Source organism: Cryptomeria japonica, chromosome 9, assembly GCF_030272615.1.
Source record: "Cryptomeria japonica chromosome 9, Sugi_1.0, whole genome shotgun sequence".
NCBI classification, from domain to species: Eukaryota; Viridiplantae; Streptophyta; class Pinopsida; order Cupressales; family Cupressaceae; genus Cryptomeria; species Cryptomeria japonica.
The window spans coordinates 323,273,072-323,298,867 of NC_081413.1; the positions used below are offsets into that span (position 1 = coordinate 323,273,072).

General features: G+C 35.9%; 1 protein-coding gene across 2 annotated transcripts in view; it reads left to right on the forward strand.

The window, feature by feature from the left end:
- Window positions 1-25,796, forward strand: part of LOC131029746 (PITH domain-containing protein At3g04780) — a 66,410-nt gene that overhangs the window by 24,056 nt on the left and 16,558 nt on the right. Inside the window, exons 4-7 of one of the 2 annotated variants that reach the window (XM_057960388.1) lie at window positions 5,468-5,516; window positions 5,634-5,691; window positions 5,927-5,973; window positions 6,215-6,292. In XM_057960388.1, the coding sequence (XP_057816371.1) occupies window positions 5,468-5,516; window positions 5,634-5,691; window positions 5,927-5,973; window positions 6,215-6,292 (232 nt within the window). The remainder of the gene's footprint in view (window positions 1-5,467; window positions 5,517-5,633; window positions 5,692-5,926; window positions 5,974-6,214; window positions 6,293-25,796) is intronic. The other variant, XM_057960389.1, reaches the window with a different exon arrangement.

A 25,796-nucleotide genomic window follows, 5' to 3' on the forward strand; every position in this document is an offset into this window, starting at 1 on the left:
AATTTGTGGAAAATTCCTAAAAAATAGGAAATGTGGCAAATTGATGAAAAAGCCTCCTCGGCACAAGATTAACTCAAAAAGCACAAAAAATTCCTTCCTCAAGGAACAAATCTCCAAAATTTCTTCTCCAGTTCCAAAATGTGCCTAAGGTTGGAAGCAGAATGTGAAAATCAAGGTTCAGAAAGGAAACGTCAAGAATTCAAAAAATTCCTTCCTCGAGGAAGAAATGCGCCCAAGGTGAAGAATTCCAGAAAAGGTGAAAATTGACTAAGTGTTGGAATTTCTTCCTTCGGGACAAAATTCCAGGAAAGAGGAAAAGTTGACTAAGTGTTGGAAATTCCTTCCTTCAAGATAAAATTCCAGAAAAGATGAAAATTTGACTAAGTGTTGGATATTCCTTCCTTCATGACAAAATTCTTGGAAAAAGTGAAAATTTGGTGCAGTGTTGGAAATTCCTTCCTTCGGGACAAAATTCCAAGCAAGGAAGAAATCACACCCAAGGATGAATTGAAGATAAAATTTCTAAGGCAAGGAAGGAATCAAGGATGAATTGAGCAAGAAATTTCCCCCAGGGGAAAAATTTGGAAAATCCATTTCCGGGCATCAAATCACATCGAAATTTCAAAATTCATTCAGATTTGGATTTGTGAGAGAATTTCCTCTCCCCTAGAACTCGGAACCCTATTTATGGAAAGTTCCTAAAAAATAGGAGATGGTGGAAAATCATTAAAAATCTCCTCTAGAGCAAGGAAAGTTCGAAAAATTTCAAGAAAATTCTTCATGGATCAAAATTTTCTCTCCTGAAGTTTTCTCTCCAAGGGTTTCTCGTCAAGTGGCAGTCAGGTCAGCGCATGTTGAGTCAATGGAGCATCTTTTTTGCATGTAGCCATCGCGTGAAGGCATAGTGGCGCATTCATTGTTGGAATATTTGACCATGGTGGCGGCTAATTCATTGCATGGCAACTGTCGTACTTAACGCAGTGGTGGAGCATCTTTCGCATGTAATTATCGTATTCAGGAGATGGAGCATTTATTACACATTGGGCGAATTTGAAAAAAATGGTGCATTTAATGCATAATGGATGCCATTTTGGGCACGTAAAATTAATTGTATATGGGCATGATGGGTCATTAATTGCTGATTCCCACCTTGTTGCATCATGTGTGGGGAATCTATTTGGGAAAACCCTAATAAGGGTTTGCATGTGTCCTCAAGGCATGAAGCCTATATAAAGGGGTGACCCCCCTCATTTGTAAAGGGAGGGAGATTTGTATGAAATTGTTGCGATAAGTTTTTGAGATAATAACGGTGAAGCATTGTTCTTTGATGGTGTAGGTTATTTTTTTCAAAACTTTCCTCACTTAGAGTAGAATTTTATTTTCTTAGTTTTTAGATAAAGTGCTTTGATTTCAAAAAAGAATGTAATGGTGTTTGATGAATTTCCATGGTTCATACTTTTCGCATCTTGTTGATTATAAGATGCAGTGCAAAGTTAGCTTGAACCGCAAATTTATGCTAAGTTTGATTGTGAATAGTCGTTTGGATTGCACCGTGTTTGGTATTCAAATGCATTTTCTCAATGTGAAAATCCTTAAACATCCTCAGAAGATTGTACTGGTTCTTGCAAAGTTGTAGTTAAACTTGGCGAAGCAGAGCTTGGTTTATTTGGAATTTGTCCACCAGAGCACTATCCATTGATATCACTTCCCTTAGGAGTAGATTTAGATCTTCTAACCCTTTCCCCTTTAGTTTCCGTTGATTCCAGTTCAGTCCATTTGAAGCAGAAGCATCGCAGAATTGCCATATCCAATGATGAAGTTCCAAGCCACAACAAAGAAGTGAAAGAATGATCCAAACATAAGGCCCCTTGGATTACTAGTATATCACATCTGCCATCTAAGTCACGTCCGTTGCATGAAGGAACCTTGGAGTCGATTGTCTGAACTTTCCACAATCTTAGCATACAATCGCACTTTGATCAAGAGAGAGTGAAGTGACCATTGGGAACTTTATTCTGTGTTAGACGCTGTCCTAAAAAACACGTCAACATGTCCCAAAGGAGAAGGGTTTGGAGAAGCCCTAACCTCTAAGGTGACTTTATTTCGAACACAACTTTGATCTGCCATAGCAACCAGTCCGCAGAAGCACCAAAATGGTCTGCCCCAACATAGACCCTGCACAAACCCTCACAAAACAAACAAAGGAAGAATGACCCCACACACCAGCCACAAAACACGAGTCCTACTACTCACCGCCGGCTTCCAGCCTTGCAAAAACAAAACAAAGTAAGAGCCATGACCCATATTGCCATGACCTTCCAGCACCCCGACAACACCAACAGCCCTCTCATGCAGCACAACAAGAGAATGGTTGCGGCTAGGGTTTCCTCTAGCATGCACACAGAATGCGCCTCCGGACCGCATACATTCTTCCCCTCAAAATCTATATTCCATTGTAACTTTTTGAATATTCCCCTTTCTTAATTATATTTTCTAAAAGATGAGATAATTTTTCAGAAGAGAATTCTTCCAACGTTTCCTATATGTAAACATTGATATTGAATTCCTAAGATAAAGTGGACTATAAACTTTCGTAGGTGTATTATAACCCTAGTTACAAACAGATTTCTCTTTATCATTTTAGTTAGTTTCTCTAAGATTTGAGAAAAAACTTTCATGGACATTTTCCATACTCTTAGACATAAAATTTAGAATAAGTAAAACTGTAAAAGTATCACATATCTCAATTACTTCATCCTCTCTCAAATTCTTCTCCCTCCCATGATAACTTGAATTACAAATTTATTGCTCTTCAGAAACCCTATCAAATTCTTCCCCCCTCTCATGATAACTTGCTAAAATTCTCCTCCAATTTCTCTTCATAAAAGGGTTTTATAGAATTTTTTCTTCCAAAGAGCTTCACTTGTTTTTCTATTCATACTTTATTTTTAAGTCCTTTTGGTGCAATTATCGATACCCGCTTTTTCCAAGCTGATGCTTAAATGCAAGTAAACACATCCCTTATCCAAATGTCATAGCCATGGGCTCATTGAACATACCTACTTCTTTTTAAATGCTACACACTAAATGTTTCTATTTAACCATTGACTGCTCATTGATACGTGGCCATTCCTTTTAAATGCCAACATCAAATGTTTCCATTTGACCATGACCAAATAATAAATTCTAATTAATAATCTAACCTATATTTAAATTAAATAAATCAATTGATGTCCAAATTGATTTATTAAACCAATTAATCTAGTCAATCAACTAATGCACTAAGTTAAATTGAAAGTAGAATAGACCCATCAAAATCAAATAATATTTCTAAATCAAAATATACTAGTAACTAAATAAATTAAATATCATATGTAATTAATTTAACGACTTAACGTTTAAATAGTTAATTATTACTTGTAAGTTGCAACCAATTAATTAATTTTTGTCATAATTTTGTGGGTGTTACATACTTAATTAGTTAGAATCATCCTAGATAATAAGATATAAACAGGAGGGGCATTATATCAGGGGGCAGCCTACACAATCCTTACAATCAGAGCAGAATTTGCAATATGAATGAAGACGATGAAACCTCTACCTCCTATTTCTAGCATAATTAGGCTTATGGTGATCCCATGATACCAATCATGCAGACTACTCAAATGACCAAGTGAGGTTATTAGTGTCACAAGTCAACCTCTCCATAACCCAATGCATCCAATAGACCAAGGGTGTAATGGGCTGCAACCCACTTTATTTTTGCAGCATGGCAATTGTCTCCTGGAAAACAGGAATGAGTGATCTACCATTTCCAACATGTGCATTGGCCAAGGCAACTTTTAATCATATAGCCATTGTTTTCTTTAACATCTTTGAGGGCACCATGTCTTAAGTGATGACAACATTACCAGCTTCTCGTACCATATTGCTCAGGAGAACTTCTAGTCTGTGTGCCAAATTTTTTGAAATAAATTATTGAGTTGTATAACGAAGAAATATATATCTAAATCTATCAAAAGTTGCATTATTATGTTTCTTTTGATATTATGCTGGGATAGAGGGTGAATTAATTTCCCCTTGCACTTGTGATTCTTCTACCTTTGGTAGAATATCCTCTTTGATGTGATCACACCCTTCTTGAAGAAAACTCATCTGAAAACTATCTGGTTTGAATGAACTTCATGTTTTTGAGAATTGCTTATAAATCTTCCAAATTTACATGTTCAATCATGTCCTGATAATGCAAGTGTTTGCTAATTTGTGAATAAACTTGAAAACTTTATCCTTGTATTCTTACCTTTTGTCCAGCTTACTGGAAATTGTTAAATATGAGATTTTCCTTTTAATTCATTTGTTCACTAACTTAGATGGAGGGTAATTTTTTATTTTATTTTTAATCTGTCAATTTACTGAACGTTGTTGATATGAGATGTTAGCATCAATTTGTCATAGCACGGTCAAGTCTACAAGTATGGAATGCGATTTTTCATACAAGTGTTGTTATCTTATTGCAAGGAATTAGATGAATTTTAACTGAACTAAACCTTTGAAAGTAAGCAGTATTTAGGTAAATGTTCTTACTTTAGATGGTTTACTGGACATTATTGATACTGGGTACTCAGTGATTAGGGTATCTGCAACAATGAGAAACATTTATATTTGTGTGGCAGATCTGAACCTTCACTTTGAATTCATGTTGAAAGCTTAGTATAGTTATGTCATTGCAACTCATAAAACAAAAAGACCAGCTCTTTAAATGTATGCACTTGCTGGATGCATATATTTATATTGAGTATTGGTTCATTTGGGTTGTCTTAACAATAAATCTTGGGGGATCTGCAGTAAATGGTAGTACACATTTTATTATGGAATATTCAATAAAGGTAATTATTCAGTTGGGTGGATGTATATGTGTATACCAAGTATTGGTTCATTTAAACAGTAGAGCTTGGGGGATCTGCAGTGAATGGTATAGTCAGGGAAAATTCAATAAAGGTAATTATTGAGCTTGTGAAACAAGAAAATAGCACGTCATTTACTGAGGCACTACTGCATTGCCATTTTTTCAGCTGCACTAACTCTTTAAACTTTGAAGTTATTTGGTTGAATTTAAGTCTTGCCCTCACCAGTGTAGTATGTGAGGGTTCATAATTTATGCTTAAGAATCGCTTTTTCAGTCGCAGTAACTATAAGAAATGTACACAATTATTTTATTCTTGATCTTCTAATCAGAGATCATAAAGCTTAACAATTATGATGTCAGGGTCTGTTTTATAGGCAATTATTGCAATACTTATGTAAATTATACTTATGATAAACAAACAAACTGCTTACTGTTTGTTATTGTCTTTAGAATCCATTTTGAATGTAAAATGCTGAATTTTATTTCTTGATTTTTTTGGATTTTGTTTCAATAGGTTCTGTTTAATTAATTGCTAAACCCTTTTAAAATTATTTTTTACAGGTCCCAAGACAGTGAAACTCTTTGCAAACAAGGAACATATGGGTTTTAGGTGCGTTTTTATTTTATAAGTATGGAAAGTTTTGATATCTTTTGTGGGATCCATAAGTTAATCTTTATGTTGGAATGTTTAAGTAAATTATGTTCATTATCAAATGATATTTTGCAGCAATGTGAATGATTTTCCTGCAAGTGATACTGTAGTTTTGTCACCAGATAATCTAGAGGTAATCCTGTCTCTTGCTTGTGCTTGATGAAATGAAATAATCTATATTTTCCTTTCTACTTCATAATCTTCATAAGATGGTGGTTTTGTTAGCTCTTTCTTTGTAAGGGAACTTTGATATGGTTATTTGTTTCAAGTATCATCTCAGGATTTGGTATTTGCCATTTTTGAGTGATTCACATTTCTCTTTACTGCATATGCATTTGTATTTATCAAATATTCCTTTCTTATTGCAGGGAAAACCAGCTGCCTTAAAGTACGTGAAATTCCAGAATGTTCGCAGGTTTGTCCTATGCAAAATGGAATACATATGTGTGTGATATCTTCATTTGATGCTATTGGTGGAATCCATCTACGTGGTATCCATCCTGATGATGGGTCACTTGAGTGGTCTGAAACGTTCATGACAAGAGAATTTTTGCAGTCTTTACCCAGAAAATCAATTCTCAATCTATCTACTTTTCATGTATTTTGAAATCTTTGTAACATTATGACATTGTAACTGCATAAATGAATTGGACCAGTTTGACCATATTTGTTGAGGACAATCAAGGTGATGCTGATGTTACTAAAGTTCAGAAGCTTCTTCTTTATGGTACCACGTATGTCTATTTCTTCTCTCAAACAGTTTTCAATGCTTTTGATGGAATTTATTTTTATTTTTCAAAACATAACAACTTATTTTGATTTTTAATATAACAGAACAGAATAGAAGAATTTTAAGGCCCATGAGGCCAAAGATAGCCTATGGGACAGATATGGAAGCTTAGGCCATGCACTCTAAAACATAAAATTCATGATATTGTAACTTAAGCACTGGTTTTATAAATTTTTACATTGTAGTCATTGATGCTCGGGAATAATGAGAGGTACAAAATAAGATGATGTGTGCATAGTCTCAGACAAGTCTCAGCCTCTGCGTTATTGTGCAACCATTTTCATAAAACCTGCTAAGGCTTGGTAGTGCCAAAATGTTTTGTTTGTTTAGTATCTGCTTCAGAGTTGATTCTGGCACAACCAACTTTACATATGACCCGCTTAAACATCAAAATTATGCAGACCATACCTAGGGTTGCCTTTGTGCTAATGTTAGTGTTTTCAAACTCCACATTGGCCGTACTATTGATCCATTTATGCATTCAAATGCCAAATATTGGCTAGAAAGCAGTACACTAATGTGGTGCCACCAATGACCTTCAATGACAAAGCTTGTGTGTGACCTTCTTGCTTGTGTCACAATTTTTAACCAAACCATGCATCTCTCAAGTTCCATGTTCAGTTGGTGTAATGATCTGTTCTTAAATACCAAACGTTCTGCAACTTTTCACTTGTGCATGTTTTTGCATAAAAGTATTTGACCAAATTGTTTTCTTCATCGACATGTAGTTTATATGCCTAACATATCTATAGGTAGGAACTTAGAAGTCTTTTGTTTTATAAGTTGTTACCTTCTCTTTTGCACTTATGTTTACCTCTGTTAAATCTTTGTCGCTCGAGGTTTTCCTGAGCACCGCAAGTTAAAAAGGGGATATTTTTAATGTCGTTTTAAATAAATTAAATCTGATATGTTTAGGCATGAATGCTGCACCCAGTAGAGCCTATTATTAGCAGAGTTGGGGGTGCTATTGTTAGCAAATTTTTATTTGGTGCAGTCTTTAGATAGGTTCTGGTGCGGATCTAGATTTTTTTTTATGTTAAATTTTAAGTATATTTCCTTGGATAAGGGTGTCTAGAATAACTGAAAGAGTTGATTTTTATGATCAAAGAACAATTTTTTTTTGATAAGTCGAAAAACAAGAACTTTTTGGCATGCCAAATTTATGGATTATTTATTACCCTTGGCGTTTTTGTTTTTTTACTTGGAATTCTTTTCCAGAACAATAGAATTATCTTTTTTTTTAATATATTTAAAATTTTTAATGACTGCAGTCATATTCTGATTTCAAGATTCATTGTTTATTTTTCATACTTTCAGTTTTTTGTATATGCCATTTAGGGCACATTAGTTGTGGATTTGACTCAACTCATTTAAGGTTAAATTTTTTTTCTTTGATCGGTAATTGGTCGAAGCCTGAATAGCTTTTGACTGGAGCTATGAACCAATGGGGACACAGTAGGGGGCCCCATCCCCATTACATATCTTTTAATTATTATTATTATGTTTGATTAGATTGACCCCAAGACCTTCCCCATCCTATGGAAGGCCAAGAGTCACAACTTAGAATTCTACTTCAGATGTCCCTATTGGAAATTGAACTTGGGTCTCCCCAGTGAGAACCCAGTGTTTTAACCAGTTAAGCTCAACCCCTTGGACCGTTTAAGGTTAAATTTTGTTAAACCAGAGTGCAGAATTTACATACCATCTGGTGAATTTTAACATGGTATTAGAGCAGTGTTAATATTTTCTAGATTTGTGAATGGAATTTGCTGCTGCTTGTGCTAGAGAGTTGGAGGAAAATTTCAAAGCCTTACTTTAGTGATTGAAATACCTGTGAAAAATTACAAGGTGTGACACCCTAGTTTATCTAGTGATTGGAGTGTTGATATGTACCTTGATGGGTTTCTGATCTCATCTAATTTCAACTGATTTGTTCAGTTTCAATATATTCTAATAACTGCAGTCATTACTACTCTTGGTCTCAAAGAGTGTAACTGCCTAGAGGGAGCTTCAACTTTTACTCTTTGGAATTGTAGGTTGTAGATGTTGTTGGAAGAAGTTGATCTTTAGGTCTCTGTGGAATCTATGTGCAGTTGATCCTGCTCAGCTGGCTAATTTTTTTAAAGTGCAGATCACACAACTGATTGGAATTTCTTTTGATAACAATATATATATATATATATATATATATATATATATATTGATTGTAATGTCCCCACTCTAGTCAGTCTTAGTGATTGATGGGTTAGTCTATTATTTTGGACTATCGTAGGCTAACATTTTGGATAGAGAGTCTTAGTGGCAGTTCTACTTCTTCAGTTCAGTCTTGGTTTCAGTTCCAGGGCCTTTGCAGTTAGTGTATGGGCTTAGTTGAGGGACATACTATTTATAGTAAGTCAATCTGGCAGTTGTGATATTTTTAGTCAGGGCCTTAGACACATGGGGGTTATTCAGTGTTGACCCCAGCTTTTGACGGCACGTCAAAAGACTGAATATTGAGGGAGATATTAATATCTTAGTGGTTAAGTTATTTAATTAACTTATATGGATTTTATAAAGTCATAAAGTGACTTTATTAAAATTATAAGCCACTTAAATATTATAAAGTGACTTTATAGAAAATTAAAAGGTCACTTTAAATATTAAAAGTGATTTTAAATCACTTAAATGAAAAAGTGCGTTCAAGATGAATTTGAACTATTGAAAAGTGATTTAAATACATTTAATGTATTTAAATTTGCATTTGGGCGTAATTTTTGAGTATTGGCCATTTGGGGGTTAAAAGAGAATTGAAGGCAATTCAAACTCATTTATTATTGATTATTTGACATTGCTTGATATTTTCTTTGTGGATTGTCTGAGACAAGGGTTTCAGAGGGTTTGCTATTGAAGAACGTTCATTCTTCATGGATTTGTGGTTCTGACGCTGTGAAAGATCAACTGAATTATTGCAAACGGAGAGGGCTTCACAGATAAGTCTTCATGTGCTACATCAGAGGTTATTTGTGTTAGTTATTTGCAAATTTTGAATAAGGAAGGAGGCAATACAGGTTAGACGCCTCATTAGCAGCATTGTACCAGTTCAATAACCAGCTGTACAAGATTCCTTGCTGGCAGTACCAATCAGCTTTGGCACGTGGGTTCCAGAGAGAGGGTGTTTTGCTTGGGAGGTTGAAATGCCTACCCAAAGTGCATTTTGAGTGCACATTTCCCAACGCCTAGTCTTTTCAAGCTATTCCATCCACTTTCTGGCTCAATGAAATCACATTTTGGAATTGTACGGCCATTTTGGTTAGTTTCCCAGTTTTGGCTGGCAAACATCAAATTTCTTCATTTAAAATAAGCTAAGAACCCACGGATATGCAACTAGTAGTAGGATTTATTGTAGCAGTTATCTTATACATAATATAGTTGCAGTTGCTCTTTATTTTATTTCTATTTGGTTTTATGTGCAATTCTTGCCTGGCACGTGTTATTTTCTGCTTTAAAATTGTTCAAAAACCTTGAAAATCCAAAATCACAACAGCAATAGTATTTCAGGAGAGTTAGAACCAGCAGGGTTCTTATATATATATATATATATATATATATATATATAGTTTAATGCCAGATGATAAACAACAATATTGGAGTTCATGTTTTCAGGAGAGTTAGAACCAGCAGGGTTCTTATATATATATATATATATAGTTTAATGCCAGATGATAAACAACAATATTGGAGTTCATGTTTGATCAATATACATTCAATAACCAGCTGTAGTACACGATATATCAGACATTATGAAGGCAGATTGGGATTATTGAGCAAATACCCAGATATAAGTGTCACTAGGTGACTTGTAAATAGGAAACTGACTTTGCCTTTACTGCTTTTACACTTCCAGCTGCTCCACATGAGTTCCCAGGTGTCATGTACTTTGCAACGGACTTCTTGTTGAGGTCTGAGTTCGCCCATGAAGGCTGTTGACCTTGCTATAAGGTTCAGTCACCAAAAAAACAAGATCTGGGTCTTCTTTTTTGACAGCCCACAAACTCCAAGCCCACTACATTCAAGGCATCTCCTTGTAAATGCTCATAAACACCTATGATGCAACAATTATTCTCATATCATTGTAGGTTTGCAATCACCAAACAAGGTGATTGGCAAGAGTGGCGTCCAATATTGTGCCTCTGTAAATCCACGAAGTTGGCAGCCAGATTGGGAATGGAATGAAATAGAATGAGTGAACTCCGCACAATACCCAGCCACGGATAATCTCTCAATAAATTTATAACCTGCAATAATTTCCTATTCTTCAAGATAAAGTCCAATTGTGAATCCTAATTGAATCCACCTACAATTTGACTACGAAGAAACCACTTTTGTGAAGCCAAATACCCTTAGGAGGGTTTCAAATTGAACAAGTGTCCAATCTTCTCAACATAGAATGAAAAATGACCACAAGATATGAAATTTCTCATTTGCAACTCCTTTTATATCTCCTTTTGAATTAATTAATCAAACTAAAGTTGCTCGTAAAATAATAATGTAAGACCAATGAAATTTAATTAACTAAAATATTCCCTGTCCAAACCCCTAATTAGCCAATGGAAATGAAATAGGCTAAGGGTCCTCTTTGAACTCCTAGGTTGAAAAAGGGGACATTACTGTCCTCCCTCCCCAAAATTTTTTGTCGTCAAGCAATTGTAGATTTGGATGCTAAAGAATCTGCTTCCCTTCTCAAGTAGCAACTTCTAGAGGCAAATCCTCCCAACAAATCATGTACATTGAAATGCTCATGTTCTTGAGTTTCTTCTCTCATGTAATAATGATAGCTTCTAGAATACGGATCAATTTTTCGTTCTCATCCATTGGTAATAACTCTATAGAAGGAATAATGTGCTGCTTGAGTGCCTTTTTGAGACACAAAATATGAAATACGCTATGAATTCTGTTGTGCTCAGGCAGTCCTAGTTCATATGCAACTTCTCCAATCCTCTCTAGGATCTTGTAAGACCCATAAAAGTGTGGTTTAAACTTCTCCACACCACTTTTCTTAAGTGAGAAATGTCGATAAGTTTGCAACCACAAAAAACCAATCAACTTTAAATGAACTCTTGATTCTATGCCTATTGGCATACATCTTTTGTTGATTTTGAGCTTGTTGGATGTTCTCCTTTAAAGCCTTCATAATATCATGGTTTTCTTGTAACCGATCTCTAGACTTAGGTGCTTTGCTATTAAAAATGATCAAGTCTACAAAAGATGTAACATCATACCCATACAATGCCCGAAAAGGTGTCATGCCCATACTCATGTGATGAGTGGTGTTGTAAGAGTGCTCTCCCAAGTACAACCATCTGACCCAAGCCTTCTAATGCCATGCTATATGGTTTCTTAGATATCCTTCAACCGATTTGCTAACTATTTTTGTCTCACCATCTACTTATGGGTGATCACTGGTGCTTGGTGTCAACTTTGTACCTGCCAATTAGAAAAGATCTTGCTGAAACCCACTGAGTAACTTGCTGTCCCGATCAGTGACAATGTTTTTAGGCAACCCATTGAGCCTAGACACCTCTCTCAAAAACAACTCTACAACTTATGGTGCCTTACACAGAAGATATGGTGTAAAAGTGAGCGTACTTGGTCAACCTGTCCACCACAACATAACTGCAATCTTTGCCCTATACTTTGGGTAGACTTGTTTTAAAATCCGTTGATATGCTTTCCCATTTCTGATTAGGAATAGGTAGAGGCTGCAATAAATCCTATCCTTGTAATAAATGCCAAGACCCTATATCTATCATCTTGAATCTTCCCATCCAAGATCTCACAAGCCAAGGTGTTTTTGGAGCACTTAACCAAAAGGGGATCCTTGAGCCTTTGAATCAGCTGATATTTGAGATATAGAGCATAAAGGATCAGCTACCACATTTTTCTTTTCTTTAACCTACTCAATATCAAAGTCATTAGCCTATATTTTGCTTACCCACTTAAGCTGACATTCATTCAAGTCTTTTCGCCCAAGGAAGTATTTCAAGTTGTTATGGTCAGTTCTCACTTCAAACTTCCCTCCAACCAGGTATTCGCCAAACTTAAAAAAGGCATGTATAATTGCAAGTATCTTGTAATGCCCCCTTCCTAATTTGCCTTAGAATCACAATTGCAACAAATTAGGGTTAGGGTTACATCAAATAAACATTTTTCTAATATCGCATTCCTAAATTTGAATTCTGCAACTACAGCATATGCAATATACATGTATATATATTTAATCATTAGGGTTAGGAAATACCACATCATATTCGTAGAGTACAAACACATTTGGGGGAAGAGACATGATTGGTCTGCTCGAAGCCATTTCTACACCAAGCCCAAGATGGGTGTCTACCTCAGCCCTCTTGCTTGCTTGGCGGCTTGTACTTGCTTTCGCTAACCATGTCTCATCTTCCTACGGACAGTTCCCATCTTGTGGAGTTGGGCAGAGGTTGTAAGGGATTCCTTGACTCTGTAAGTGCCCTTTTTGTCTTAGGATGCTATGGTCCTCCTAGGAAGGCCTACTTACGAGCCCACTTGTCAGATAACTCTTATACTTCAGGCCCTTCCTACAAATTGGTATTCACAGAAGTTGTTTTACAGGCATAAACATGCAGTAACCACATATATATATATATATATATATATCAGAATTGAGAGGGGATATAAATATGATAAGTATACCACAGAATGAAAGTTCAACAATAATAATCTGAAGTCTTGAAAGCTGTCTCCTTCTTGGTTGCTGCTGTTATCTTATGAATCCCTTGCCTCTTGATCTGCTGTTCCAATACTTTTATTTCTGCAAATGTGTTGTGGATGATTGATGATCGATGATGGTTGATATTGATATTTTTTGAAGATGCATATTGCTGATTGCTGATCTATATTGGTATCTGAAGATGTGTTTTTTTGTATCGATTGATGATGATCCTCTACCATCCTGTCTTCCCTTCTTATACCCTTCTCCCATCACTGAAGGGATGTGTCATTTTGGATGGATCTTTCTCCTGAAAGGTGGCGTTGCTATTTATGTCTTAATCACTGCTCTCTTAATTAACTTGCTGCCTTAACAAACCGTTGGGAAACTAAGCCATTATCTTAAGCAATTGCACTTGATGCTCTTCCTTAATACGTGGTGATTAATCCATGCTTTGAAAACCGATCATGGCTTGTTTGCTTTTGTCATTAAACAAATCTGTATTGTATGTTTGGTTTGGTGATGCTGATCACTGCTTCTATATGTATCCTTCCTTTGTTTAATCCTTGCTAGTTAATTCATCTTTGAATATTGACTTTTGTTTTTTCTTGAATTGAATGACATCAATGACAGTCTATTAATTGTTGTTTGTTCTAAACAACCACCCTCTGCATTTCCTCTTAGTAAAGTCACTGTCATAACATAAACCTTTAATTTCATCGTTGCTAGCACTGTAATTAACGATTAAGGGGAAATGGTGAAGCTTACATATTGTAAGACAATTTCCAGCTTGTGATTAAGCTTTATTTATTGTTTTGGTCTAGTGTCATTGGCTGGGACATGACATATCTCCTTATCATAAGTGGAGTAGTGGCTCTTTGTATCTTTGAGTTTCCAAATGTGAAAAGCTATAGGGTGCTTATTTTGCATAAGCATAGCTCCAATCCCCTCTCTCCAATGCGTCACATTCTAAATAACAAAGGGTTGAGAAAAATTGGTAAGTGCTAAAATTGGACAAGTTCTTATCAACTTCTTAAGTTTGTTAAATACTTGATAAGATGATCCATCCAAGAGAATAATCCCTTCTCAGTCAAGTCTATCAAGGGTGCTATTAGCTGCAAAAACCCTTTTACAAACCTATTGTGTAGTTGCATAGCCCAGTGAAACTCTTACATGTGTCAATGTCTTTGGTGGAGGCCAATCAAGAATGGACTGAATCTTGTCTTGATCAACCTTAACTCTATTAGCACAAATCACATGTCCCAATTAAAGAACTTTTTGCATTTTGAACTCACACTTGAAGGACTTAGAAATTAGTGATTGTACTTCTATAATGCCCAATGCCTACCTCATCAATATGCTAAAGATGATCTTCCAGTGTATTGTTGTAAATAAGGATGTCATCAAAGAAAACAAGTACAAATTTCTGCAACTGCTTGTTAAACACATGAATCACACAAGATTGAAATGTACTAAGTTTATTGGTCAATTTGAAAGGCATGACTAGAAACTTGTAATGATCATAATGACATTTGAAGGTAGTCTTTGAAAAATTAATTGCTCAAATAATCAATGTATTAACAAAGGAGACGAAGGCTCCTTAAATAGAGATTTACAAGACAGTGTACAAACCGTTAATTGGAAGATAAACTTGACGATAAATATAGCAACTGTCAGTTCAACTCTAAGACACTAAAAAAGAATTGAAGATGACAGCTAAAACAACTAAGATGACCATTATAGAATAAATTTAATATTATTTTAATACACTCCCTAATGGTCATCATACTCAACACCCTACAAAAGACACTGTAGGTCTTTTAATCACAGATGCAAAGAAGGCTGCCCCTTCTCTGGAGAGCACTTTGCTGCTTCGGAGACCCTCCTAGGATCTGTAGAATGTTAACGACCAAGAGTACCAAAAGCCGGCCAACCTAATGTAACGCTCACACGTGAATTATTGAATTGTCACACATGAATTACTGAGCCAACTTGATGTTGGGTAACAAAACTAAAACCTGAAACCATGATTTTGAGGAAAAATTGGCAAACCCTCCAATGAGCAACAAACATGATTTTGTCAAAAACTGCAAAAACTTTTGCAAATGAGTACTGAGCATTGTTTGCTTCAGCAACTCCCAAAACAGACTGCAAGATAGCACGGTTGTAGATGTTCACCTCAGCAACGCTAGGGGCGACAAAAAATAGACTGCAACAAACCATGATTTTTGCGGAAAAAATCGTCAAACCCTAAAATCTGAGGTTACAAATCATTGTTTTTGTGGAAAAAATAGTAAAACCCAAGAAAAACAAAATCCCAAGCGAACATTGCGAATTACAGATGATACACGATTTTTGAGGAGAAAAATCGATCAAAACCCAACAAACAATTTTTGAGGTTAAAACTCGTGAAAACCCACAAACAATTTTTTAGGAAAAAATATTGAAAACCCATACAAATAGTTTTTGAGGAAAAATTATAAAAACCTTCCCATGATTTTGTGGCAAATAAAAAATCAAAAAACCCAAAATAATTTTTAAGGGAAAAAATTAAAAAACTCAGAATAGTTTTTGAGGAAAAAATATTAAAACCCAAATTTTTTTTAAAGGGACAAAAATCAGAAAAAACCCAAAAATAGAACTAAACCCTTGCCAGCGGCACAAACCCTAGCCGCTGTTAGAAAATCTATCGTCAAAAATTTGAGACCTGTTGTAGGAGTCACAGATGTGCGCCAAAAAAAGACCCAGATCGTGCCCATGAAAAATTGCGGACTTGGGAGAAATAGTGGACCTAGGAATCGCGAATTGAAAATACAAATTGTGGGTTGTCGCAGAGACAAACTCGCAGAAGAAAAAAGGTCTCGCGTGCGGATAGAACACGACACAGAGCCATCAAATGGGTCACGCGGGTTCTATACACGGCCACGGGAGCAAAACTGAGAAAATTTCCAAACATGGGCAAAAAATAAATCCGCGCGAAAACACTAAACAACCATGCAAAAATCACAAAATCTGTCTCACGATTCGCAAAAGCTTCGAAATTCTAGACGTGGGTGGATCCTTGACCACGAACTAGAAGAAAGAAAAACTTGTGCGATTAGAAACCCTTGCAAATCCACCCACAAATTTTAAAAGGTTAAAAGCCCTCAAAAAATTTCAACAATTTTTTTCATAAAAAAAATGATTAAAATGTTTTTGGAAATAAATTTTAGGTAGAGGCTTACAAATTTTTATTAAAAGAATTTGCTAAATCCTAAAAAAGCCCATCAACCTGCTCTGATACCATGAAAAATTAATTGCTCAAATAATTGATGTATTAACAAAAGAGATGAAGGCTCCTTAAATAGAGATTTACAACATGGTGTACAAACCATTAACTAGAAGATAAACTTGACACTAAATATAGCGACTGCCAGTTCAACTCTAAGACTCTAAAAAAGAATTGAAGATGACAATTAAGACAACAACTAAGATGACCATTACAGAACAAATACAATATTTTTTAATGGTCTTATTTATATCCTCCTCCCTAACTCTGATTTGATGGTACCCCAACTAAAGAGCAATCTTAGAAAATAAATTGCTTCGTTGAGTTCATCAATAAGCTCATTCGGTCTTACAAATTGGAATCCTATTTTTAATTGTCTTCTTGTTGAGTGCATGATGGTCTATGCACATCCTCATGATCCTATCCTTGTTCTTGAAGAAGACTATTGAAGAAGCAAAGGGGCTAGAGTTGGGTTTGATGCATTCCATATTCAATAGCCCCTGGATGGCCTTCTTGATCTACTCCTTGTGTCTTTTTGGGTGATGATAGGGAGTGGGAATCTAGCCTTGTCTCCCTTCCCTTCTCTAGTTCAATAATATTCTCAAAATCTCTTTTTGGTGGCTTGCCTGGAGGGTTGTTTTGAATACCAAACTGTGTTGATCCAGCAAGGACAAAATATCCACATGATATACTCTCTTCTTGTTCGAGGTGTCCTTTGTAGAAATAAAGCATTAGGTTGTCCAAGCTACATCACCATGATGAAAAATACTTTCCAATCTCCTGGCAGTAAGGACCCTGGGTGTTCTATCAGACATCCCATGATGAACAACTTTCTTTATGTCCACTTTGAATTTCAACTCCATAGTTTGGAAGTTTTGCGAATATTTTCCAAGCAAATGCAACCACTAGACTCTTGAAACAACATTTGTATTCCCAATAACTACAACATGTAAGTCATTAGCCATTGTATAATTGCCCAACGCAATGCTCAATTGGGGTACTTTCTTGGTACAAGTTATTGTGAATCCATCCGCCACCATCACACTGACACCTTCAAAGTCTTCTGCTTATAGATCTGTCTCTACCACCAAGGCATCATCAATGAAGTTGTGGGTTGCCCCACTATCTATCAACACTGTCACATGTCAACCCTACAATAATCCTATCACCTTTAATGAATTATATTTGGTCGACCAGAAAGTGTAGCAATGGTACCTCCCTTAACTCCCTGTGAAGTTTGCTTCTTTGGTTCAAGTCATTCTTCCTTTGATTCACTTTGTTCACTAATTGTACGACTTTCTATTTTCTCTTCTCTGCTATTAAAAATAACCTCAAATAGTGCACCTCGCCATTCCCTAGGCTTCTGGTACCCAGTTCCCATGACTCCTTGCAAGAGAAACGCAACTTATTTCTTTGAAGCTTATTCTTTGCCTCATTTGACATGTTGGGTTTCTTGTGCCACTCCTTTTTAAGGGGTCTCTTATTGTTCTTTGATGGGGGAAACTTCAGATTGAAATTTTGTTTTTGGGGTATAGAACTATATAGTTCCAGCTTGCTTGATGGTATCATGTAAAGTTGGTGGATTAAATGCCTACACTCAACCATATAGTGGGTCTGATAACCCCTCAATGAAGAGAACTATAAATGTCCTATTGGACACATCTGACACCATTACAAGAAGCCTTTGAAAATCTAAAATTTAAGCATCAATTATACCATTTTGTTTAAATTAGGCTAACTCTTGAATAGCAACTCTGGCTCTTTCATGTCAAACCTATCTATAATTCTCTGACCAAACTCAACGTAGGAATTAATAATATTGTGTCCATATGTCAACAAACCATGGTACCATGATTCATGTGTCTCTCTTTCCAAGTGCAAAGTGGCATACTTGATAGCTTCATTTTTGAACATGGGATTTAATGAAAGATATTTATCCAATTTCTGAATCCAAGACCTAGCAGTGCATTTCGAACCATCAAAACTGGGAATAGATAATTTACCCAGCCTCTAGTGAATTCTGGTTTTGAAGACCCCTGTCCCTTTTGGGTCGATTATTCAATTTGAGTGTATAGAAGTCTGGTAGAGACATGGCAGCATGAAGCTCCTCACCTAATGACTGATACTCATGTAACCAATCCACATAACCCTCCTCTGCAATTGCTGAATGCTTCCTTTTGTAATTGCTGAATGCCTCCTGCTACAACTTTATTCTGTGAGAATGTAGGCATCAAATGTCTAGATGTTGCTCCAGTAGTTGCCATGGGGTTGTTGGCTGGAATGTTTGTGTTACTGGCTTCCCTGTTATTTCCTTGGTTACCATTGTTACTTGCATTGTTCTGATTTGCATTTATATTTTGCATCATCCATATCATCAATTGAACTAACTGTTGCTGTCCCCTAGCAAGATCATTAAGAATTTGCATTGAATTACCTTCATTTTTGTCTCTCATGTTTCTTGGTGTCTTTTCTCCAAATAAACTTGGAATAGGAATTTCCCCTGTAATCTTAGGATTCTTTGGTGGATCGTTTGGTCTTCTTCTGAAAAAACACCTGTGTGACCCTTCCAACTGCATAACAGACTATCTCATTGAATTCAACTGAAACTTACCACAAGCTGGCACGAAAACTAGCTCCGATACCACTGTAATAACCCCACCACTTAATTTTGGTGAATTTGCAGATTTCCACTTACTCTTTTTATTTTACTTAAAAAATGGCAGAGTGAACTTGATATATTTTTTTAAAAGTGCAGATCACACAACTGATGCAAACTTCTTTCAATAACAAAGATTCTTACATGGAATGAATGAACTCATTATAATATATAAATATTATAATATAATGACAGATGATGGACAACAATATTGGAGTTCATGTTTAATCAATATACATTCAGTAACCAGCTGTAGTACGTGTTATATTAGCCATTGTGAAGGCAGATTGGAACTATTGAGCAAATACTTAGATATAAGTTTCACCAAGCAACTTGTAAATAGGAATCTGACTTCGCCTTTACTGTTGTTACACCTCCATCTTCTCCATGTTAGTTCTCAAACCTCTTGTTGAGGTTTGAGATTGCCCACAAAGGCTGGTGACTCACCATAAGGAAGGGTTGGCTACCAAAAAACAAGCATTGGTCTCCTTTTTCGTCAACAACCCCTCTATTTATTGGTACGTTCCCAAATTTTCCCTCCTATTTCTCTAGCTATAGCTCACAAACTCCACGTCCACCATATTCAAGGCAACTCCCTAAAAGTGCTTATAAACACTTATGAGGCGGTAGTATTCTCCATCTATAAGGCAACAAATATCACTGCAAGTGTGCAATCACCAAACAAGGTGACTAGCAGGAGTGGTGTTCAATATTGCACCTCCATCCTTGAAGTTGGAGGCTAGATTGAGAATGAAAGAGAATGAGCGAACTCCACACAACACTTGACCACAAATAATCGCTTAATAAGTTTATCGTTTGCCTATTAACTGTCAATAAATTTATATTCGATAAGCTACATGAACTTGCAACAATTTTTTTTTTGTTCAACATTAAGCCCAATTGCGAATCTTGTTTGAATCCACTTGCAATTTGACTAGGAAGAAATCACTTCGATGAAGCTAAATATCCTTAGGGTTTTTGTCCTAGTGTTTCAAATTGAACAAGAGTCCAATCTTCACAATGTAGAATGAAAAGTGACCAAAAGATATGAAATTTCCATTTGCATCTCCTTTTATATCTCCTTTTAAATTTTTGAGAAGCTTTTTATTTTACTTTTCATAAAGTGATCAATTTTAATTTTTAATTCACTTTTGGGTCCCTTAAAAGTCACTTTAACATAAATGGTTATTTTTAAAATGTAATAGTTAATTAAACTAAAGTTGCTTGTAAAATAATAATGTAAGGTAACTTCAATTTAATAAATTAAAATTTTCCCTATCCAAACCTTGAATTAGCCTATGGCAATGAAATCGGCTAAGGGTCTTGTCTGAACACCTAGGTCAAAGAAGGGGACATTACACTTTTGTTCACACCTTTAGTTGCCACCTATGGTAAATATGTTGTATGAATGCTGTATTGATAGCCAGTCACAAGTTTCAAATAGGAAAAAAATCACACGAGTGAATTAGGGGGCATGTTGGTAGGTTGGCGAGAGTTTACTTGTGATTTACAAATGATTCAAACACAATTAAATCCCCATAAAATGTTGAAAATCGTGGTCAATGATCTTTCCTTGAAGCATGGTTTCTGGTAGGAAAAGGTTCCAATGATCTTCATTTGAGAAGAATTGGAGCACATACTCCATCCACTCAATAAAGCGCAATAGGCTACACTCCAAAAAGGTGGAGGAGTTGGTGTTTGTGCATTCTAACTTGGGCTCCTTACACACAAAGAAAATGCCTAGAAAGAAGGTGAGACAAAGAAGTGGGATATTGAGCTAGAATTCTGAGTTGGATGCATCAATTTCCCACCTTGCTGCACTTGGAGTTGATGATGACTCTAAGCCACCTAGTGAGCATGAGAGTGTTGCCAGTGTCAGTGCTAGTGCCATTGTCAGTGGCACTATTTGTGGCTCTTCTAATTTACCACAGCATATGGAGGAGGATGATAACATTTTTGATGACCCATATGATATTTGATCAATGATGGCTGATTTTTGACACTTGACATTATTATTTTTGAACTAAAACTCCAATGTATATCATGATAGTCAATTTTTGACTATTAATATGGTGGTGTATTTTGGTATGTTTTTTGACTGTTAGTATAGTGGTGCATTTTGAGCTTAATTACTGCTCCAAATATGTATATATTTTTGTATGGACGAACCCAAAACGAACCCAACCCCCAATTTTTTTTTTTTGCCCTAACCCGCAAACCAAACTTGAGCTTGAACCTGAACCGACAACCTTGGTTTGTAGTAGTTAGACCCAGCTTAGCCTTTTGGTTATCTACCAAGAAGATACATTTCCCAACAATTGAAATTCTCCCCAAATTACATTTGTTTCTTAAGATAAATCATTCTCGGTCATCTCAATGAACCTTGCCTTTGTGCCATATGCTAACATAGTACCTACCATTGAACTTGGGAAAGTCTGTGTCAAGTCCTGTCTTATTCTACCTCAACTAATGCCTTCTGATGTTCTGTGCCCTTGGCATGACCCTATTGTTTCTTTGGATTCATGATTTGAATTAAGCTAGTGTTTTAGGGTACAATATGCTTGAACAATATAGAACACAACATAATCGAAATAAGCTTGACAATTACTAAATAGTTTAAGAAAATAGATCTTTATTTCAATTGAGATATTATACAAAACGAGCAAAATCTGTAGGAGAGATGCATGCCTTCTAGTTTGATCACATGCTTTGAATTTAAATAATTTTTTAGAAATACATTATAGGAGGTGAAAAACTTAGTAAAAATAATAAATTAGGTTCTTGGTGAGAATCAAAGAGTCAACACACTTGGTAGTGATTCGTATGCTTCTTGGAAGTTGAAGTAGATAGTTGAATAATTACAAACATTTAGAAAATTGAAAACACTTGTTTGAGTTATTTAATTTTGGAACCTTTCTTTTTTGGGGTCATAACCTCTAGTGCGCTACCCACAATTCAAAGTTTGATATGTGTTGGAAAGCTTGGGTCACAAAGTAATTAATGTGGGTATGATCATTGTGTAAGCATGGTCTGGTTGTTGCATTGCAAAGTTCTACACTTGGGGTCCTCGAGAATGCTAAACATGGAAACATAGATCATTACTAAAAAATTAGATTTTTTTGGGAAGTTTGTGAAAACATAGAACCTTACTAAAAAAAGTAGACTTTTGGGAATTTTTATTATTTTGTACGAAACTGCTACCTAGATAACCAAAAGATGTTCTTTGCATCATTCATCCTTCCTTGAGAAGTAATGAGCCCCATTGCTTCTATTTTTTGCACTAGTTTAGGGAACTTTTGATGAATTTGGCTCCTAGTGAGCAACTTGCCTTGATGTGGAAATTATCATTCCTTCATTACCGAATAGGACATAATTTGTTTATTCTTCATCTCTTTGACCAATTTATCAATGATCCAATTTGTAGGAATTGTAGTAGTAGTGTTAGGGTTTAATTTTGTCCTCAACAACTTTCTAGCAACTTTCCCTCCTGCACTATTTATTTCATCAACTATCTCTTTTATCCTTTGACCATACTGCTCGATATTCTCACCTTCGGACATTCTCATTTCATCAAACTTTCCTCTTAGGCTCTCCTCTTTAGCAATCTTAACATGTTCATCACCGCTATAAATCTCTTCAAGTTTTTTCCATACTTCATATGCAGTTTCAAGACCATGAACATCTACATATTCAGCATCTCACAGGGAACTGATAATAGCCTCCAATGCTGGATGATTTTCTTGCTGTTCTTTCTTCTTATCATCATTCTGAGTTCCAATAGGTGTAACATACTGAGTTTCTACATGATCCCAATACTGACTTCCCAAACTCTTAATATAAATCTTCATTCTGTCGCTCCATATCCTATAGTTATCTTTGTTGAACTTCAGACCTTCCTTCTTCATAATGATCTACAAGATCTTTTCCTCAAGCTGTTAGGCTTTATATTATAGAGGACCTGAGACGTTCTGATACCAATTGATGGTATGATGAAAGAATAAGTATCCAGTAGATTACTAAGAGGGGGGGGGGGAGGGGGTGAATCAGTAAACTGAAAAACCGATACAAACTTCCCAAACTCAAACTCAATCACACAAAGTAAACTTATCAATAGAATATCACTATCAAGATCAATACTCATAAGAATACTCGACATCAACCGGTTAACTGTTCTAGCAACTTAACAGTAAACAACTTTAAACTTGTAAACATCCAAATGCTTCCACACATAATGCCTTATCAGAAGTTAATCAAATCAACAAATAAGATCATTACCACAAAAACATTCACCACATGACACAAATGTTTATACGTGGAAAACCCAAATAGGTAAAAACCACGGTGAAATGAGACTCACAAGATAGCTATCTGAACTCTTCTGAAGTTCGCCCTGTTAGGAGCCAAGCCTGTTAAAGTTTTTACAATAAGTCCTGTTAAGAACTGATTCTGTTAGGAATCACCCGGTTAAGGGATTTACAAAATGCCTTGATAAAAAGCAAATACCTTGTAAGGAGTAACCTCGGTAGAGGATTTGAGAATCCAAGCTAATGGACCACCTTGTTAGAGGATTTAAGAAGTAACCAAGCTTGTTAGAGCTTACCCGGTTAAGGGATTTCAATTCTGCTGTAATTGTTAGAAGACAATAGGTTTTTCTTGATCTGTCTGAATAGCAGTACATTTGCTTGATCAGATCCTTTTAAGCTTCAATCTGCCTTTACTCAAACTGCAGATCCATTCTCCGGTTAGGCAACCACACACTCAACTGATTTCTGCCAACACCTTTTACAAAACAACTTCATCGACCTTAAATACAAATCAATTAGGTTGGTAACACAACAAAAACCTAATTCTCTCATAGAGATTACAAACAAATCGGTTCAAGTGTGACCGTTGGATTTACATAACAATCTATACACATTCTTCAAGAAAATTCCAACTGCTCCATGATCACTGCTTCATCGGACTTGTAACTCATCACGTGCTTTGCATTAGATGCAATCCACTTTGCTCATTCCCTAGACAATCAAACAAACGTGCCAAAACAATCTGAAATTATCTTCATACAATGACCACACGTGTCACCATCATTACCGCTCATCATCAAATAATAAACCAACACAACCATTTCAGCAAACTTAATCGGTTAGGGTTTAAGAAAAAAGAACCGGTAGGGTTTACCGGTTACATTGCATAGAAAGGGAAACCTTATACACCGGTTAGCGGTTCAACTCACACACTTATATACCGGTTTACAACATCTTCCTCAAAGCTCTTCCTACCGGTTACAAGACAATATCAATAATAACAACAATATCAACAATATCATAAATACCATTATCGGTTCAATTGACATCAATGACAACATAACATATCATTAATGCAATCTTCATGCAAATGCCAACAATCTCCCCCTTTGGCATTGATGGCAATACAAATATCAACGCCTCTGATTGTTGCTGTGAATGGTGAATAGGAATCATGGTTTACATTACCAAGTATTCACCATGTTTTGTCTGTCTTCAGCCTGTCGCTGGTTTCCCTTTGCCATAATCACATGATTCTTCTCCTAATCACATAATTCTTCTCCCCCTTTGACAGCAATGCCAAATTGAAAGTAAAACATGTAATATCAAAATTTTTACTGTGCATCAACAACATACTACAACTTGATGCTCCCCTTGTGGAGTACATCCACTTCTAAGACACTCAAATGTAGTCTTAGGCAGAGGTTTGGTAAAGATATCTGCAAGCTGCTCCTTGGTAGAAACATGCTCTAAGATAACATTTTTATTTTGAACTTTTTCCCTCAAAAAGTGATACTTCAATTCAATGTGCTTGGTTCGTGCGTGCAAAACATGATTCCTAGAAATATTTATGGCACTTGTATTATCACATAAAATCTTTATAGGTTCTGAGATTTTCATCTTAAAACCTTCCAAAATGTGCCTCATCCAAATAGCTTGTGTGCAATTCAAAAAGCTGCAACATACTCAGCTTCAGCAGTAGATTGTGAAGGACAACTCTGCTTCTTACTACTCCATGAAACAAGCCTTCCTCCTAGAAAGAGTGCTCCACCGGTAGTGCTTTTCCGGTCATCAACATTTCCTGCCCAATCAGCATCTGTGTACACCTTCAAGTCAAAGTTTCCTCCATATGGATACCATAATCCATAGTCAACAGTACCTTTCAGATATCTAAAAATTTTCGTGGTTGCTATCAGATGTGCTTCCTTAGGATTCTTCTGGAATGTTGCAAGTATACCAACCGCATGGGCTATATCCGGTCTACTGTGAACAACATAGTGTAATTTGCCAATCATTGACCTGTATTCCTTTTCATTAACAAACTTAGATTCATCTTCCTTGGACAACTTAAAACCTGTAATCATTGGTTTTCCAACTGGTTTACAGTCACTCATACCAAAAGTCTTCAAAACCTCTTTCACATACTTAGATTGGGTAATGAAAATACCATTCTTCATTTGCTGTATCTGCAAGCCTATGAAATTTTTTATTTCCCCTACTAAAGACATTTCAAACTCATTTTTCATTTCATCTGCAAAACTGTTGCTCATGACATCATTGCCTCCAAAAATAATATCATCAACAAATACTTCACTGACCAGTATTTCATCTCCTTCAGACTTGAGATAAATATTACTATCATCACTGGTTCTTGCGAATCCTATCTTCATCAGATGTGTATGAAGCCTTTCATACCATGCTCTGGGTGCTCGCTTTAATCCATACAAAGCTTTATGCAATCTACACACCATGCCTTTCTCATCTGTCAAAGCATAACCA